Source organism: Mchenga conophoros, linkage group LG16 (assembly GCF_057382185.1).
Source record: "Mchenga conophoros isolate Kocher_MC1m ecotype Shallow Benthic linkage group LG16, M_conophoros_male_GT1.1, whole genome shotgun sequence".
Classification (NCBI taxonomy): Eukaryota; Metazoa; Chordata; class Actinopteri; order Cichliformes; family Cichlidae; genus Mchenga; species Mchenga conophoros.
Window position 1 is genome coordinate 23,998,683 of NC_140541.1, and position 18,237 is coordinate 24,016,919.

Here is an 18,237-nt window from a genome sequence, read left to right on the forward strand (position 1 = left end):
TTAAAACAGAGTCATCCTTTGAATTTCTGTACTGGTTGAGTTCATGTGTGCCTCATGAGGAGTGGCCCTACTTGTGTGGCATTTAGATTACCGTAAAGCCCGCCCCCCAAAATAATTTTGTTCAAATAAAAAGGACTTCAAAGCCTGATGCAGTTTGTCACCTTCAAACTTTGAACTAACAGCTAACTGGACTATTTTATCTTTACCAAGATTCTGATCTGTAAATACATTTTAAGCATTTTGATCATGATTAAGCAGCAACAGCAGGAAATGTTTGGTATGCATCAGGTGTAGTGTTCCACAGCTTTAACGTGGCCAAACAAAATAGGATAATCTAAAATTAATTTAACAGTGTTATATGTTTTTCGTGAACAACGTGTCATCTCCACAAAAAAGAAGGTGTAATATGATTTAATTAAACATTGATATTTTATAGGAGTTCAAGCATTTCAACACTGAAATACTAAAAAAATCACCACCTTGCTTTGAGAATCAACAGCAGCATACATGATGTCCATCCAACCCTTAAATGTAGCCTGTAGAAAAGAATACAGCAAGTGGCATTAAAAACACATATTGTTGTATTACAAAACTGGCACAAAATTTGACACTAATTATGAAACACAATACTGAGTTACTTACCACTTCCAATAGTGCAAGGTAACCCATGCCAACATTATCAAAGTTGACCTTGACGTTCTTCACCTTAGAATCCGTGAAATTACAGTCTTTCATATGTTTCACTTTTGATGCAGTAAACGGCTCATTTGTGGTTGTGTTGACACAATAGTAGAACTTTCCCGCAAATAAGTTGACCCCCATGATGCTGAAAATGAGCCAGAAGATGAGGCATACCAGCAGCACATTGAAGATAGAGGGAATGGCTCCCAATAGGGCATTGACAACCACCTGCACACACAAATCATGACATATCTGTAAAGCTGACAGGGATCACAGAATCTTAAAGTGATGTACCACACTGTATACTCTGGCAATGGGGAAAAACAAATGTGTGCCAACATGCATATTGACATCACACCTCATCACAGCTATGACTAACGCCAAAGATCCAACACAACTACATGGTAAAGGTGGAAACAGAATCAGGAGAGGAGTCAGCAGATGAGTTTTAAATTTTAGATAAACATTGAAATGAACACCTGGTAGAGAAAGGAGGATGCCGCAAAATTTGATTACTGTAAAAAGAAAAATACATAAAACATAAAGAAAATCATGTTACATACGCAACAAACAATATCAAAACAGCGATACTGGCATGGAAGCTATTATGGCACTACTGACGCACATGAGAATTTGTGCATGCAAATCAGGGAATACTCTGGCTACCACGTGAGGAAAGATGATCACTGTAGCAGTGCTGTAAATCTAGACCACCACAATATGAAGGCAACTAATCAATACCTGCCTTATTGATTTCAGCAGCCAACAAAGCTGTCTCTTCAGTTACATAAGTTATCAACCTGATAAGACCATGCTTGCATAGCACGGCAAAAAACTCTAATGCCGTTAGATATCACAAGAGAAAAGTGATATAAGAATAATTTGATATTTTGGTATTTATTTATTTTTTGTTTCTTAAGAGTTAGAGTAGCACTTTATTTGACTTTATTTATTTCACAGCTGTTGTTTTTATTTATTTAAGTTCTTTGTACCTTCGAGTTACAGGATTTTATTTTTTGTGTTGTATTACTTTTGATTTTGAATTGATTTATTTTCATTATTAGATGTTGTGTATTAGCTCTGTAAAAAACAAACACATTTCTTGAGTCAATGAAAACAAATTTACAATATTAAAAACAGCATTTTTTTTTAACTTATGAAAAGCACTATATAATGGGGTTGTATTCTCAGCAAGAAATTCCCGCAATGTCAAACTATTCCTTTTATCAAAATTCTGCATCACTGGTGTATATTTGAGGAAAAAAGTGATTTTTTTTCAACTTGTAGAACAAAATACTTAAGCTTACCAGGATGACAAATGAAGGCAGGAGAAAGGGAATTGGGAGAAGACAGGAATGGTTGCATGCAACAAATTGTATTTTTTATTGTTGAATCTGTGCTACAATAATTAAGCAATTTCTGATGGCAAAAAGGTGGCCCATCTAGAGCTAACAAGCTGTACCTAATGAAGTGGAAGTGTTCTGCACTAGTATATTGAGCTAGTGCTAGACAGCATGACTCTGAATGGATAAGTACTTTCAACAACTCTTACCCTCATGCCCTCAAAGCGTGACAGGGCTCTCAGTGGCCTCAGAGCTCTTAGAGTTCTCAGAGACTTGATGGCACCAAGTTCATTAGCACCTAATGCGTTGGCTACCAGACTGACCAGTGAGACCTAGAACACATGCAACACATGTCATGAGCAAAGAAGAAATATTACACACATTAATCAAAGACAGTGCAGTTTCATTCTACGTCTCAACACAACAAAGAACAGATTCAGCACTGTGTAAGCAGAGTTTCAACCTACATCAACAATTAGGAAGTCCAACCAGCACCAGGCATTTGTAAAATACTTGGCAAATCCATATGCCACCCACTTCAGTAACATCTCCAGAATAAAGATGTAAGTGAAAATTTTGTCTGCATACTCCAAAACTGTTTTAATAGTCTTCCTTTGCTCAATGTAGATATCCTCAAATGCCTAAATGTGTGGAAAAAGACAACCTTTAGTAATGCCAAACGTGCACATAATGAAATTTCCGTTTGAGAATCTATTGCTTGATGAGAGATCCTAGATAAAATATCTCACATAAATCCACAAAAGAAACCAAATTAGTCATCCAAATGCAACATTTGCTTTCTTCATGTAAATACTTACAAGGGCCCCACTGCTAAGCAGGATCATGAAGATAATAAAGCTCTCAAACCAGTTGTGCTCCACTATCCGATAACAGGTTTTTCGTAGTGTCCACCATGTCTTCCACCAGCCCACATCTACATTTACTTGACAACAACGGAATGTCTGCACACAGGCTGAAAAAAGACAATGGGCAGATGGGGTTTTAGTCATAGAAAATGCAGATTCAAATTACATTTAAGGTTAGGTAGGTGGTGAATTCACCAGCAGGGAAACAGGGATCGGGCTCCATAGTGTCTTCTAATTCAAAGTCTACGGAAATTGCTCCCTCTCCAGCTGGAAGACCATCCACTGTGCTTCCCTCTGAAGAGCTGAACTGTCCATCATCATCATCTTCAACGATCTGTTTATGAGAGAATGTGGATGAAAAAGAAGTGTTGGGTGAACAAATACAACAGAGCTATTGAGCAGCACTATTTTCACACAGAAATAGTTGTAACATATGATCGTTAAATTAAAGCAGATATATGATCACACACAAACACATGCAAAACTTTAGCCAAAACAACAAACTATTAGTGCGTTGACTCCAAAGAACAGTTGAGTGGTTCTCAAGAGCAAAGGCACCAAGAAGTCTGCATTTCCTGCTCAGTTCCATATTACTGGAGGAAGAGCACAGATAGATAGATAGATAGATAGATAGACAGACAGACAGACAGACAGACAGACAGACAGACAGACAGACAGATAGATAGATAGATAGATAGATAGATAGATAGATAGATAGATAGATAGATAGATAGATAGATAGATAGATAGATAGATAGATAGATAGATAGATAGATAGATAGACAGACAGATAGATAGATAGATAGTGAGAGAGACTGGTAAATTTAAAGCCTGGCAATGCTTTGCAGTAGCCATAAGTTCACTCCTTTAGCCTGTTGTTGTATAGCTATCTGCAGGGCGTGTCTCCTAATAGCTAGTATGAAAACAGCTTGAATGTCTTCCTGGAGAATGCAGAAGCACTTGGCTGCCCTGGGACCAGCTAATGCAGAACAGGGAATAATGTAAGCATGTTACTCTGATACATTGTATGCCCTACTGTTAATATAATGATGCTTTGTACATCCATTCTACAACTGTAAATCTGAAAAGGGGAGCTTAATGTTACATTTATGGAAAACAAAGAGTCACAAATCAACACAATATGGCTGATTTTAAAATACAAACTATTTTGAATAATCAACAGTATTATAGCAAAGCTAACTCATTGTGTGCTGAAATCCAGAAATAATGGCTAATTACCACTGTGTTTTACTAACCCTGAAAAATCATAGGCACCATATTAACACCTTACAGGATATTTATCATTAAAAATATCCTTTATGTTTAGTGGTACACTGGGCTATAGTCTATCAGTACAGTCACTGTAAAAAGAAAGTACTCCTTTTAGGTGATGTGTATCAGGACATAATAACACATTAATTAATACAACCTCAGATGAACTACAAAACGTTATATATTACACACTTCCGGGTGTGAGCACATCTATAAAAGCAGACGTTTTGGCAGTTTGCTGGTCTGAGCACTCAGGTATGTGTTAACACAATGCCAAGGAGGAAAGGCATCAGCAGTGAAGTTAGAGAAGCATTCTTTACTTCCCATACATCTGGGAAGGATTATAAGAGCATTTTGAACAAGTATGAAGTCCATCATTCTACAGTCAGAAAGTTTAACCACAAGTGGAAATCATTTTAAACCATCCACTCCTGGCTGAGCTTGCCAGGAGTGGACATCTCAGCAAATTCACCCCAAAGTCAGGCCATGCAATGCTCAGGGAAACTACAAAAAACTCAAGAGGTTTGACAGTACGAAAGTACAATTAAATAAAGACTAAACAATTATGACGTGTTTGGAAGGATTGCCATGAGAAAGCCTCTGGTCTTTAAAAATAACGTGCCAGCATGGCTTGAAAAACTCGTGAAAAACTGAATTTTAACAAACTACATGTTTGCTCATAATTCACAGTGCCACGTTTGGTGAAAAGCAAACACATCATACCAACTGCCAAAGAGTCATAGAGTCCAACATAAACTACTTTTTATAAGTATTCTGCAGTCAAATGTGAGTGCATCTGTCCAAAAGCTAAAACGTGGCCCAAATAGGAAAATTGTCCCAACCACATCAACAGATCTACAACATAATGGCTATAAAAATGTGTTCATAAATGAAGGCCTTCAAAGCAATGTTGTAAACACGTGGGCTAAAATTTCTCAAGTCATACAGAAAACAGTTACTTCAAGTTATTGCTGCTAAAAGTGGTTCAGTAAGTTACTGAATCATGGGGTGTACATGTCACATGCTAATTCTATATATATATTTTGACTTACTTTTTGTTAAATAAATAATTGTTTAATCATTAACATACACGAGGGAGGGGGAAACATATTAGAAAAAACAAATCAAGTGAGTGAATTAAAGTCATCAAAGAATTATAACCCTTTAATCTCTGTTAAAGGGTTATTTGATTCTTCTCATAAGCAGGGCACTCTTTGATGAGTCTGATGTATTGTAAGGAGTTCTTACAGCATCTGTATCAAGCAACAACAAGTAAGCAGAAACAATACAACCCTTCCTTTAAAATACTGCCAAGAAATATTATTTTTTTCTGTTACCCATCCAAATAATAAATACATTCACGGACAGCAGCAATAACAATGCAACAGTAATATTATAGAGACTCAATATATTCCTTTCCTACAACACAAAACACCGTCCTCTTAGTAGGAGGATTAAGCTCCCTAGCACTCAGACTTAAATGGCTCATAATGTAATGTGCACACTGGTATTTTCCCGTCTATATGGTCTCTTCTTGTTAGAAGGCTATGGTATATGTGCAGTTAGGGAAAGTATCATGATACATGTCATTGCCATGACTGTAGATTGTAGGCTAAGTCCTTCACTTCACTTCACTTCACTTCTTCTATTTGCATACAATACAAGAATGGAAAAACCCCCAAATGACCAGTGTCACTATAATGAGTGCCCTGAAAAACTGACCTTTTTTTATTGAGCCATACTATAAACCTCTGCTGTGCAATAAGGTGCTTGAGCTTTTTTCATGTTCAAAGCTTGTAAAATTCAATTAAACCTGAAAGTTATCTTCCAATTTACACACAGTATGAAAACCTCAGGTAGGGCTTGAGCCATCACTTGAGACAGCATCTTACCAAAAACAAAATAAATGAGTTTAGACAAAAGAGTTTAGAGAAAAGCAATTGTTCATGCTCAGGAGATGGATATACAAAGTGATCACTGCATTTCCAAGTGTCAGGAAGGGAAGAAATTTCATCAAGAAATTCAAAGAGAGCCACACAGTACAGAACAAGCTTGGCAGATGTAGCAAGAGAAGAATTTCAAATACTCTGGAATTTTGAACCTGGTATTTTTAAGTTTTTGTGAAATAATTTTGTTTCTGTGTGCAAAGTAAAATAATGTAAGAATAAAAAAAAACTAGGATGTTTGGAAATGAACACTAGGATGTGTTAAAATTCCTTTCTCTGTTAAACAGGACTTGGAAAAATTTGTGAAAAGTTATAGACGACTAACAATTCTGTCCTTTGCTGTATGGTAATGAATATCTAATTTACCTCACCAACAGTGTTCTTTTAAACCAAAGTCCTATGTGATTGCATTACATGTCATAAACATTTAACTTGCAATGTCATTTAAAAAATGTGCTCTAAAACAGAAATCAGGAATCTAGAGAGAGCAGTTTGACCAACAGGATCCTTACCGCAGGGCATCCTACTGCATCTGATGATGCACTGCTGAAGTCCTCAGTGTTAAGATTTTCAAAGTCAGACTCTCCGATAGCAATAGGAACAGTGACAGTCACACTAGGGTTGTTGATGAACGACATTATGGAATCATCACTCCTGCTGCTGACTATGTATTTGTCCCCAGTTTTGTCCACGCCAATCACCTCTCCATTGCCATGATTGGAGATTCCGTTTGACCCTAAAGGTTTGTGGAGTTCATCCAGAGATTTTTCCTCATCCTTCTTTTGTTTCTTATCTCTGAGGCAGGCGCTGCTGCAGGTGCTTCGAAGCACCGACTTTGTGAAGGCAATGCCTTTGTGTATGCGTGCCATGGCAATTTGCAAATTGTTTGACTCAGGGTCATCTTCTTGCTTTGCCAGGTTGTCAGCACTGAATGAACTCAGCAAAAGAGCCAAGAAGAGGTTCAATACCTATAAGGTAATGATATACAAGATAAGATTTGTAACTGATAATAACAAAAGAGCACATATTACTGTAAAACTGAATAATGAACAGGTTACTAAATTGGGAATTACATTTTTAAACAGATTAATGAATTAATGAATTGACCATAAAATGTAATGTACCACAAGGTTTCCTATAAACATGACCATCATGTAGAGAGTGAGACACTTGGGAATCCCAGCCACTTCCATACAGTCCCACATGGTTTCTATCCACTCTCCACAAAGCACCCGGAAAACAATGAGGAATGAATGGAAGAAGTCATTCATGTGCCAACGAGGAAGTGTGCAGTCCTCAGAAATTTTACACACACAGTCCTTGTATTTTTTTCCAAATAGCTGCATGCCCACCACAGCAAAGATGAAGACGATAATGGCCAAGACCAGTGTCAGGTTGCCCAAAGCCCCCACTGAATTACCAATTATTTTGATCAGTTTATTTAGAGTGGGCCAGGATTTAGCCAACTTGAATACTCTAAGCTGTAAAACAAGAGGAAACAGAAGTTATTTCCTAACTCAAAATACAACACAACATACATGCTATTGCATTTGTTACAAATAGAAGCATATAAATCCTTAGGAACTATGTAGATCCAAGTTTTGTCTTTCCTTTTTTTTTTTTTTAAGTGCTTAACCAGAGATAGTGACAGTAAACCAGCCTCAAATTATAATGCTCCCTCACAGCTAAAATTATTTTTATTATCAAATGTTTTTATAGTGGTATACATTGGGATTTTTACATTGTATGCTGTGCTGCATGTTCTTTCTGTCAGCATGTCAGGGGTGTGAAATCTAATGGCTGAGTCACACTAGAGTAAAAATAGGATGACAACCTCTGGCTGAGAGTGGGAAAAAAAATCTGTGGTTGCCCAGTAATTGCATAGAACTAACCATTTCAAAGGCAATGAGTAAGTTCATTGCACTTATTTGCAATAATTTCGATCATGCCACAGTCTCCGACCACTATTTTCATAGTCTGATTATAGCATTAGGTAACAAAGCCAAAGCTAACCAAATAAACAGCAGGGTGCTGAGTGGATGAGTGGATCTTGTAACATATTGTTTGATTATTTATTTAATTATAGCAGAGTAAACCTGCTCTTCAGGTTTGGTATTTCCTAACCAACTCAGATCTTTTGGTATTATTTGCTAAGTGACTGCAAGTTTGAATATACTGAACACAGGCAAACACTGTAATAAATGTATACAAAGATACAGATAATTCCAAAGGTTTCGCTTGCTTCTTGATGCAAGTTTAAATTATATTTAGACTTACCAATCGGAATGATCTCAAAACAGACATGTTCTTCAAATTTTCCAAACAAAGCTCTATCAAGCTTAAACTGACAATGATCCCATCAAAGATATTCCATCTCTCCTGAAAGTAATAGTATGGATCCAGTGCAATCACCTTGAAGACCATTTCAGCCGTGAAGATGCCGGTGAATATCTATACACACACACACACACACACACACACACACACACACACACACACACACACACACACACACACACACACACACACACACACACACACAGACGCATACAAAGAAAAACCCCAGTGAAGATTAATAAAATCAATAGATATTTATATTTAAAAAATATTCTCTAAATTGAACTAACCTTATTGCCAACAGCAAGCATGCTTTGGAACCCATCACTCATTGGATAATGTTCCATGGCCATAAACAATGTGTTTAGTGCAATGCAGATGGTGATGAATAGATCCATAAATGGGTCCATCACGATTAGTTTGACAATTTTTTTTAATTTCAGCCATCCTGGACAACACTCCCAGATTAGGAAGGTGTGGGCAAAATCATACCAGCAAGGAGGACACTTCTGCCGTGACTCTTCAAGTTCTGATTGCAAAACATATTTTGTGTGAAAGTACAATTTAACTTTTTTAACACCACAGATATAGTCAGGATTGGCTATTCATGCCATGGTGAAAAACACCTACCCTCCATTGTGGTGGTTATGACACTAGCAATACTATGAGCTCTCTGTCTGGCCTCTGGGCTCTGAAGGTAGTCCATATATCCCTGGTTTATTCCTCCAATGCTCTGTCTATATTCTGTGTCAGTGGTGTCAGCCTAGGGATAGAAACAAATTTTACACATAAAATGTAACCATACAAAAATATGTTGCATTTTACAGTACAAGCATAAATATTTATCATCACATAACATTTACTAAATAAATGAAAAAAAAAAAAAGCAGAGGAAACTGTTCCACTGAAAGCTGCATATCTTTAAACTATCCAAAAAGAATATCTTACAGTAAAGCTCTGGAATAACTGACATAGTATTGGTACATTGATCATATAGTTAGAAGCTACAGCTCTGCCTATCATTGTCCAAAAGCACAAAGCAGCAGTATAAATCAAAAGCACTTGAGCCATTTCAATAACCAAGAGTCCATTATTGTATCATTGATAGACTCAGGAAGAGTTTAAGTTTAAGTTAAAATTCCAAGGTTCATTTGAGTTTAGAAAAGTTGTGACTTATATTTTCTGACATGCTAAGCTGCATAGCTTGCTAAAATAACTGAGAAATAAACAAAACAAAAAACTGACAAGCATAGTTTGTGACATATGTGTGTAATAAATGTGTGTGTATAAGAGCCAGAAAGATGAAAAGGCCAAAATAAACAAATAAAAACAGAGCAATACAGTAAGCAAGTTATTGGGCTGTCTGGGCTACAGAACCCTTTCTTACATTGTCTCCAGTGGAGGCCATATCTAACGTCACTTTAGGTGGAAGGAGCCCCCCGGGTGATGAAGGGAGTGCATTCCTACCCACCAGAGACACAACGCCATTGCAGTCTACAGAGCTGTGCCTGATCTCACGGGGCTGAAATCTGCGATGTGAAAAGAAGCTGCACTGGCTCATACTGCTGCTGCGTCGATCACACCTTTGGGGAAGAAAAAAAGAGCCCCTCCGACTCAGGGTGTCCTCAAAAATGCTGTTCTCATCATCAGCAAATTCATTTTCTGAGCCCACATCCTGGGCTTGACTTTGGAAACTGAAAAGGCTGGTCTTGCTATTCCTTCTGGGTGAGAAGAGGGGTCCATGAAAACTCAGAAAAGACTAGGAGAGAAAGATAGTCTCCGATGGATGTGATATATGACAATCAAAAAGAGGACAGAAGAGAGAGACAACGATCTTCATATGTACAAATGAAGAAAAAAAGGAACGATTTCTTTGGTGAGAAAAACTTCACGATGATGATGATTTCAATAAAAATGCAAAATTAAAACTGTTAATGAGAACAGTAAAGATCATGATAATGATCATGATAGTGGAGAAGGAAAGCATGATGATTATGGGGATGATGACGATGATCATGATGAATTGTTGCAAGAAGGAAATTGCTCATAAAAAATATATCCTGATGATGGCATATGATAGGAACTAAAGAATTTGATGAAGACAGAAGATGATGATGAAAGTGATGAAACCGATGGCAATAAAAGTGTGATGGCAGTAAAGAAAAGGTTGCATTTAGATTAATGACATGAGATAAAAGAAATCAAAACAATTTGTTAGCAGCTCATGAATGTTTAGAAAAGTTAGTAAATCCATATTAAATATCCTAAAAAATTATAATACATACACATACAACCTAAAAAATCAAATGGCTGCAATGTGTAAGTTTAAATTTGGTAGCCACATTGTCAGTCCATTTGCTTCTCCTGCCTTTCAGTCATTTTGAGCCCTGCAAGAGTTTGACAAAAGTCAGTCAATCTTCTCGCTGACAAGGCTTACAAAGAGCTTTCTGAATATATATCTGCCATTCAAATTAAAGAGAGTGATCACAGACTGTCATTTTGAGTCGTCTTTTAATAAATTACTGAAACTGGAGTGAATTTAAAACTGGTACTGTCAGTACTTTTTACATGATTTTGAAATAAAGTTATATTGAAAAATGTCAACAATGAATATTTCACCATATTGAACACTGCATTAAATGCCACTATAATTTGGCAATTTAAATAAATAAAAAAAGATTAATTTAAATTATGAAAAAAATGGATTTGTACAAGCCGAGTTGGAACAAATGTAACTTATAATAGAATACACTAATTTGCAAAGCACATAAACCCAAATTGTATTCACAGTAGAAGATCGAAAACATAACAAAAGTCTGATCTGGAAAAGCGCCATTTAAGAAATATAATGGCTAAATCGGAAATTCAATGCCAGCAATATATCGAAAAACACGTAGGACAGGTTCAGGTTTAAGTTTTTGTTGCCTCCAGTTTTGAAACATGTTGCTGCCATCAAAATGAGACAGTAATTTTCATTAAATAGTAAAATGCCTCAGTTTAAACAGATGATATGTTTCCTGTGTTCTATTGTGAATAAAATGTGAGATTTGTAAAAATTGCATTCTGTATTTATTTGCATTTTGTATAGGGTCCCAACTGTTTAGGATTGTTTCATTCTAGAGTAATTTACAATAAGTGTAGTAAAGCTACAGTAATAAAGTACCGTATAGTAATAAAATATAATACACCATGAAGATGTGAAAGGAGCTTTAGAACCGAAAAGATAATATCGCTTTCATGGCATAGAAAAATACCTGATGTGCAGATGAGCATTTCATGTCATATTTGAGCAGGTTTGCATCCACAGAGAAGCGACTGCGAGCCCTCTGTATACTGTCCTGTGACTCAGATTTGGGAAGTTTTCCCTCGGTCTCTTTTCCTTCTTCCTCCTTTTTTTTCTTTCGCCTGTTGCGTCTCTCCTTTGCACTTTTGGAGCTCAGCTTAGAGGCATCAGAGGAACTCTCTGTGCCACCAACTTTATCACCGGCCTCCCCACCCACTGCTGCTGCAGCAGCTAGTGCTGCCTAGAAGAGGGAAGATAAGACACTGATGGTAAACAGGCTGATAAATGTCTGATTCTTGATGTGAACCTCCTGGAGAGTTAGGCCCATTCTGCATGTGTGCATTCTGCCAGTCTGCCTGTGCAAGCTTCCTCCAGGTAATCCAATTGCCTCCAAATGTTATTGGTTGAGATTTAAAATGTGCTGTAGGTGTAAATAGTTGTGTTGTTGATAGTGATAGATTTGCAACCCCCATAGACCTCCCAAGAGAGAGGCAAGTCTTAAATAAAACAGGAGCCCAAATCCAGAGACCTTAGCTGAATAAATGATCATGAGAATGTGTGGATGGATTTCTCTACTGGTAAAATATAAACATAGAAAGGAAAAAATGTGTCCTAAATAAAAAAGGGAAAAGCCCTCGAATGACTATATAGGTAATAAATCACACTTACCACTTAAACGTGTAGATATTATATAAAATTACTACACAACCAGTATACAGTTATATAAAATACAAAATTGCAAAACTGATTGCTACTGCTACATCCTAGATGCAAGAAGGAGCGTTTCCGCAGGTCCTTCCTCCCTGCAGCTGTCAGACTGTACAATCAAAAATGCTCCCAACAATCATAGATGTTTACATCTGCTCTGTAACTGCAATAATTTAATCAACCGATTTGCACTACAACCTGGCTTTGCCTCTTATCTGTAGTTAATTTTATTTTATTTAATAACTGTACAGTACTCTGTTTATAGTAACATTTGTCCTGGATATAAATATGTATGAAAAAAATTGTGTATGTTTCTTTCCCCTTGTGGGACAGTTAAATGATTATTCTATTCTATTCTATTCTATTCTATTCTATTCTATTCTATTCTGATTGAATTTACAGTACTTCAAAGAAGATGCATTTTGACTTAACTAAAATTATATCTTGAGAGAAATTTAAGGACTCAATCAATGTACCTGAGCTTCCTCTTGTTGTTGTCTCAGCTGCTCAACCATGGCCTTAAACTCCTCTTCCTTCTCCTGAGCTTCCTTTGCAGCGGCCTGGTTCTGCTCCTCATAGGCCATGGCTACAACCGCCAAAATCAGGTTGATCAGGTAGAAGGAACCAAGGAATATGATGAGCAAAAAAAAAATCATGTAGGGCTTCCCAGATACACGCAAAGTCTGCAACGAAAAAACAAACAAGATTTTGCACTTTTTCAAATAAAGTATTTATACTTAACATAAAACACTAGGTTCCCGTATTTCTTTTTTTATTCTAACTTTTTACAATTTTTCACAATATTTTTATATACCTGCCTTTGGCTGACATGACTACACTGTGCTAAAGTGTGGAGACATGCAAAAATCCACCCTAATACAGTGGATATTTTAAAAGTTAGAGGGCCTTCAAATAGAAGTGTATCTAAAGATTGCACATGTTAACTTATATTTCTAGAATTTCTCAACTCAGAAGTAAAGATGATAAAATTCAATTTTCTAGGTATGAAAGAAAATCACAGTAGAGCTTGGTAAAACCTCAAACAAATCACTTTCATTACCGTTTCAAATTTCAAAATCTAAAGTCGATGTCTTTCATTGATCTTCACATTGATTTTCTTTCATTCATCATTGTTATAGAGTAATAGTAACAACAAAACGAAGCTTAATAACTTGTCAGCTAATTTACTACAAATCCCGCCTGTCCATTTAACTCCTCTAAACTCCATGTTTTCATATTCAGCGTGTGTAAAAACCTTAAACTTTGAATTCCACATTTTGCATTTATGTTATTTCTTGCTCTAAAACTGAAATAGCCACTCTACCATCTATGTAATTATGCTGTAGCAACAAAACATAATTGCTCTTATATTCATTTGCCTGAGACCAAAACTATATCAGCCAAATTATCTGGTAGTACATGTAAAAAAAAAAAAAATACAAAAGTTATGACATAAATACACTGCAAAATTAGTTACAGTGACACACTGGACTCTAGTGTTTAGTGTTATAAATCATCCATGATGCTATTGTCACATGTCTCATGGAGAGAAGGGGAATATGACAAAAGTTTAATAGAGTTGCATATTACCTACATTTTTTTCTTCAGTAATATATATTAAGTACTTTTTTATTTGATGGATTGTCAAATCTGTATGTGTATATGGATAAATGTTAATATGACTTTACATATAACTATCAAACAAAGAAAACCGTTTCTGTTCCATTTCACATTCAAGAAATGCGATCATTTGATGGCTTATTATTAGTCAAAGTTAGTGCAGAGTGCTTAAAAGACCTGCTTATGGGAGTCTTATTGTATTACTGTTTGCTTTTCTTGATAGTACAATGTAGGCAGTAGCCTATTTGCAGTACACCCACATGTTTTTTTGCAGCCATTGAAACTATGTTTGCCTATGTTTGCCTCAGTAGGACTCTTGTTTTCCTTTGACCAAGATGCACCTGCACGGCATTTAGATGTTTGTTTAAACAGAAAGCTCTGAATACTCTCTATAATACTGTGGTAGGAGAATGCTTTTCCCATAAACAGCAGGCACTGCCATTTCATGTCCTCAGAGAAGAAAATATGGAACAATCTGAACCACGTGAGGTTAAAAGTGTTTTTAAAAACAACCAAAGATGTTTTCATAGAAACAAAGTTAACTAAACGCAATTTCTGGAGAAACTGCAGTGGCATTGTTGATTGTAGTTTGCTTCTGGTGCAGCCAAAAAATTGAAAGTAAAGAGGTTGGAATATTTCTGAAATAGTCCAAAATTTCAAAAATCTTAATAGAAGCACCGAGAGCACAATCAAGCTTGTCTTTTGATGTATGAACAGTCTGTCTACAACAAATGCTATCAGACTAGTTGGCCAGTGAAGAAGAACAAGGATCACCGACAACAATAACATTTTTAATGTACCTGCTGGTAAAGGTTTTCCCAATAATCCTGGGTCATCAGTCTGAACAGTGACAGGAAGGCCCAACCAAATGAGTCAAAACTGGTGTAACCATAGTCTGGGTTCTTTCCCGCTTTGTAGCATATGTACCCCTCTGGACAATGCCTGCAAGAAATCGACTCTGTTAAGCTCTAAAGGAACTGGCACCACAACGCATTATATTCAAAATGAGCCAGAATTTTTCTTAAAATGGCACATTTTCTCATTTTAAAGCTGAGATGTGTTTTCTGTTAACCATGTTGATAAAATTTGGTTATATGAGGAAATTGTTACATTCTGTTATTAGTTATATTTTACACATGGTCTCAACTTTTTTGGCATTGGGGTTGTGTTTAATATGGACTTTATTCAGTACTCTGGTAACTGGAGAGGAAGCTTGCTTACCCAGCTCCACTGCTGTTTCCACAAAGCAGTGGATCTTTGCTATTCGAAGGAAGGTAATAATAAAGACCTGTTTGGAACAGAGAGAAAATAGTAGTATTTAATAGCAGTGGTTTGTTGGAGGTCAATCACAAATACTGATGTAAGTATCAACAGTAGAAATGGGGTACAGCTCTGCAATGTACAGCAGTGATTGAGTAAATTATCTCGACTAGCTGTGACTTCTGTGTTGCAATATACACTTTTCATTTAAATTTTTAATTGTTATGTGTTAATTTGAGATTTGAGTGTTAATTTTTAAATTTCTTTTTTTTTTTCTGGGATCAAATACTTACTTTTATTTTCAAAGTCCACAGTCACATTTGTGTTATTCCAATAGCTTTGTACAAATTCTTCTAGTATGCACTTATTTTTCAGATTGCCCATAAACAGTTGTAAACCTATTAGGGCAAAGACACTCAGGCAGAAAACTGTGAGAATCATCACATCAGCAAGCTTCTTCACTGACTGGAACAATGCAGCAACAATGGTCTTTAGGCCTGTAAACACAAAATCACTTGCAGTCAGTCGAGAGACAGTAAATATACAAAGGGATACCAGTGAGCTTTTCCTTTAGTGGTAATCCACTTAGAACGCATCCATGTTTTTTTTAGTATATTTTTTTGTTTGTTTGTTTGTCTAAACCCAGTGCCACCACTATTTAATCCATCTTGTTGATCTTTTGGAAATAAGTTAGAATAAGAGCAGATTCTCTCTCTCTTTTTTCATTACCATCTACAGAACCACCTATAAGATGACATACATTTTATAGGTTGGGATTGTTAAGAATTGTTCATTTTCATACTGGTGAAACAACTCTGGGAAATAGGTGTGATAATATAAATTTGGCACTGGTGGGTCCATAGCTGCTCAAGGGTGGGCAATTGGATGAGCGTACTGTTAAACTATGAAAGAACAAAACAAATATGGTAACTGCTTACCTGGAATGACAGAAATTGCTTTGAAAGCTCTTAATACTCTGAATGTCCGAAGGACTGAAACATTGCCCAGGGATACAAACTCTGTTACATACCTGCAAGAAAAATTATAATTATTTTAGAATTCAGAGGGGCTGACGGCACGATATGGCAGCCTCGCCTCTGTCAGTCTGCCCCAGGGCAGCTGTGGCTACAACTGTAGTTTGCCTCCACCAGTGTGTGATGTGAGAGTGAATGAATAGTGGAATTGTAAAGCGCTTTGAGGGTCTTGAAAAGCGCTATATAAATGCAATCCATTATTATTATTATTTACAGAGATGACAATAGGTGTAACATAGAGTCATGCAAAACAGCAATAATGAAGCTACAGTCAGTACCAAAAAATTAACGCCAACAAGCAACGTCTCTGTTTATGAAAGCCTGATTATTTTTTTCTTTGGTGAGTCTTTTCCAAATGTGTGACAAAAACTACAAAAATAATGAAAAAGCCCTGTACTTACGCCATGACAATGACAGAGAAATCCAGCCAATTCCAGGGATCTCTTAGAAATGTGAACTTTCCTATACAGAACCCCCGAGCTAAAATTTTAACGAGGGATTCAAAGGTGTAAATCGCTGTAAATGTGTACCTGTTAGAAAAAGGAACACCAGTTACTCTTCACAGTATCTACACTGTGTGTATGTTATGTATGTTTGTAGAACACTTACTCCACGTTCTTTGCCCAGTCAGGTGGTTGGTTCAGTGTCATAAATGCACAGTTAGTGAGAATAGTGCACATGATCACCACGTTGAACAATTTACACACAGTTGTCAAGGAAGTAACAGATTTTGTTGTGAAAGTAAAATAATTTTTTCATGTAAATAAAGGAACAAAGTGAACATGTAATCCTGGGCTTAGGTCAGCTCAACATCAACATTATTCATGCATATCAGATTCATATCTTAATGAAAGGATATGAGTGTACCAGAATCTGAATTGATAGCCTTCGTAGAGGGTTGAAGGCACTCAGGAGGTACAAGGCTGCACTGGCATTGAAGCGAAAAATGACCTTTCCTTTGTTTAATACAATGAAAGTCTGGGAGAGAAAAGACAGACAGACATTTATACATCTTTATACTCTTATGTGGATACTCTTTGACTGTCTTGCATTATAGTTTACAAAAGTATACAACATCATACAACACTGTGCAAAAGTCTTGGGCCACTCCTCATTTCTTTATTTTTAAAGCATTTTAAACATAAAGAAATTAAGGGTGGTTCGAGAATTTTGCTAACAACTTTATATACTGCTGACAAATTTCATATGAATCATTTTTATTGACTTCTCATTTAAGATTTAAAACCAACAGTGGAATTTTAATAGCTGCGTGCAATTTCATAAATAATGAATTAATGTAAACTCGAACACTACAGAGAAAAGATCTAAACTTGGAGCTTAGTGTTCAAGTTTAAATTTAAGCAAACCTACCTTCTGATTACTGTAGGTGGGATCCAGGTCCTCCAGTGGTATCGACACCAGTCCTTGAGGAATGTCTCCATATACAAGGGGGAGTGGTTTGCCTGCCTCCAGGTCACGGTTTGGTCTGAGCTTAATTTCATTTTTGCGCTTTTTCTTCTCTCCCTTGGGTTTCTTGGCATTCTCTTCAGTAATCCGTTTTTCGATGGCTTTAAGTGACTCATGGGTAAAGGGACGGAAGCTGTCTGGACCTGGTGGTACAAGCAGCTGTTCCATCTTTTCATGCTGCACCTTCAGAGTGAGCAGCTAGCCTCGAGCAACAGAAAGGCCTCTGGCATTAGAAAGACACAATATAGGGAGCAGTTTAAATAGCAGAGTTATATTTTTCTTACATCCAACATTATTTGGCTAAAAAAATGCAACTTAAAATTCATTTTGTTATGACCTGCCTCTCATTAATAACTTTTAATCGAGAAGAAAGAACAGTGTGTTTGTTTCTGCTCTTAGGTCAGAGGAAAAAGGAAGCTA

At 36.5% G+C, this 18,237-nt stretch overlaps 1 protein-coding gene across 1 annotated transcript in view; it reads right to left on the reverse strand.

The window, feature by feature from the left end:
- Positions 1–18,237, reverse strand: part of LOC146556854 (sodium channel protein type 2 subunit alpha-like) — a 28,762-nt gene that overhangs the window by 4,495 nt on the left and 6,030 nt on the right. The window contains exons 2-22 of the mRNA XM_085250006.1: positions 17,722–18,040; positions 17,208–17,328; positions 16,960–17,047; positions 16,752–16,880; positions 16,255–16,346; positions 15,610–15,813; positions 15,278–15,344; positions 14,857–14,998; positions 12,913–13,119; positions 11,700–11,969; positions 9,076–9,208; positions 8,736–8,974; positions 8,386–8,559; positions 7,233–7,589; positions 6,621–7,076; positions 3,086–3,224; positions 2,843–2,997; positions 2,492–2,665; positions 2,234–2,356; positions 643–909; positions 480–536 (exon numbers count right to left, since the gene is read on the reverse strand). Of these exons, the coding sequence (XP_085106132.1) occupies positions 480–536; positions 643–909; positions 2,234–2,356; positions 2,492–2,665; positions 2,843–2,997; positions 3,086–3,224; positions 6,621–7,076; positions 7,233–7,589; positions 8,386–8,559; positions 8,736–8,974; positions 9,076–9,208; positions 11,700–11,969; positions 12,913–13,119; positions 14,857–14,998; positions 15,278–15,344; positions 15,610–15,813; positions 16,255–16,346; positions 16,752–16,880; positions 16,960–17,047; positions 17,208–17,328; positions 17,722–17,985 (3,858 nt within the window). The 5' untranslated portion in view covers positions 17,986–18,040. The remainder of the gene's footprint in view (positions 1–479; positions 537–642; positions 910–2,233; positions 2,357–2,491; positions 2,666–2,842; positions 2,998–3,085; positions 3,225–6,620; positions 7,077–7,232; positions 7,590–8,385; positions 8,560–8,735; positions 8,975–9,075; positions 9,209–11,699; positions 11,970–12,912; positions 13,120–14,856; positions 14,999–15,277; positions 15,345–15,609; positions 15,814–16,254; positions 16,347–16,751; positions 16,881–16,959; positions 17,048–17,207; positions 17,329–17,721; positions 18,041–18,237) is intronic.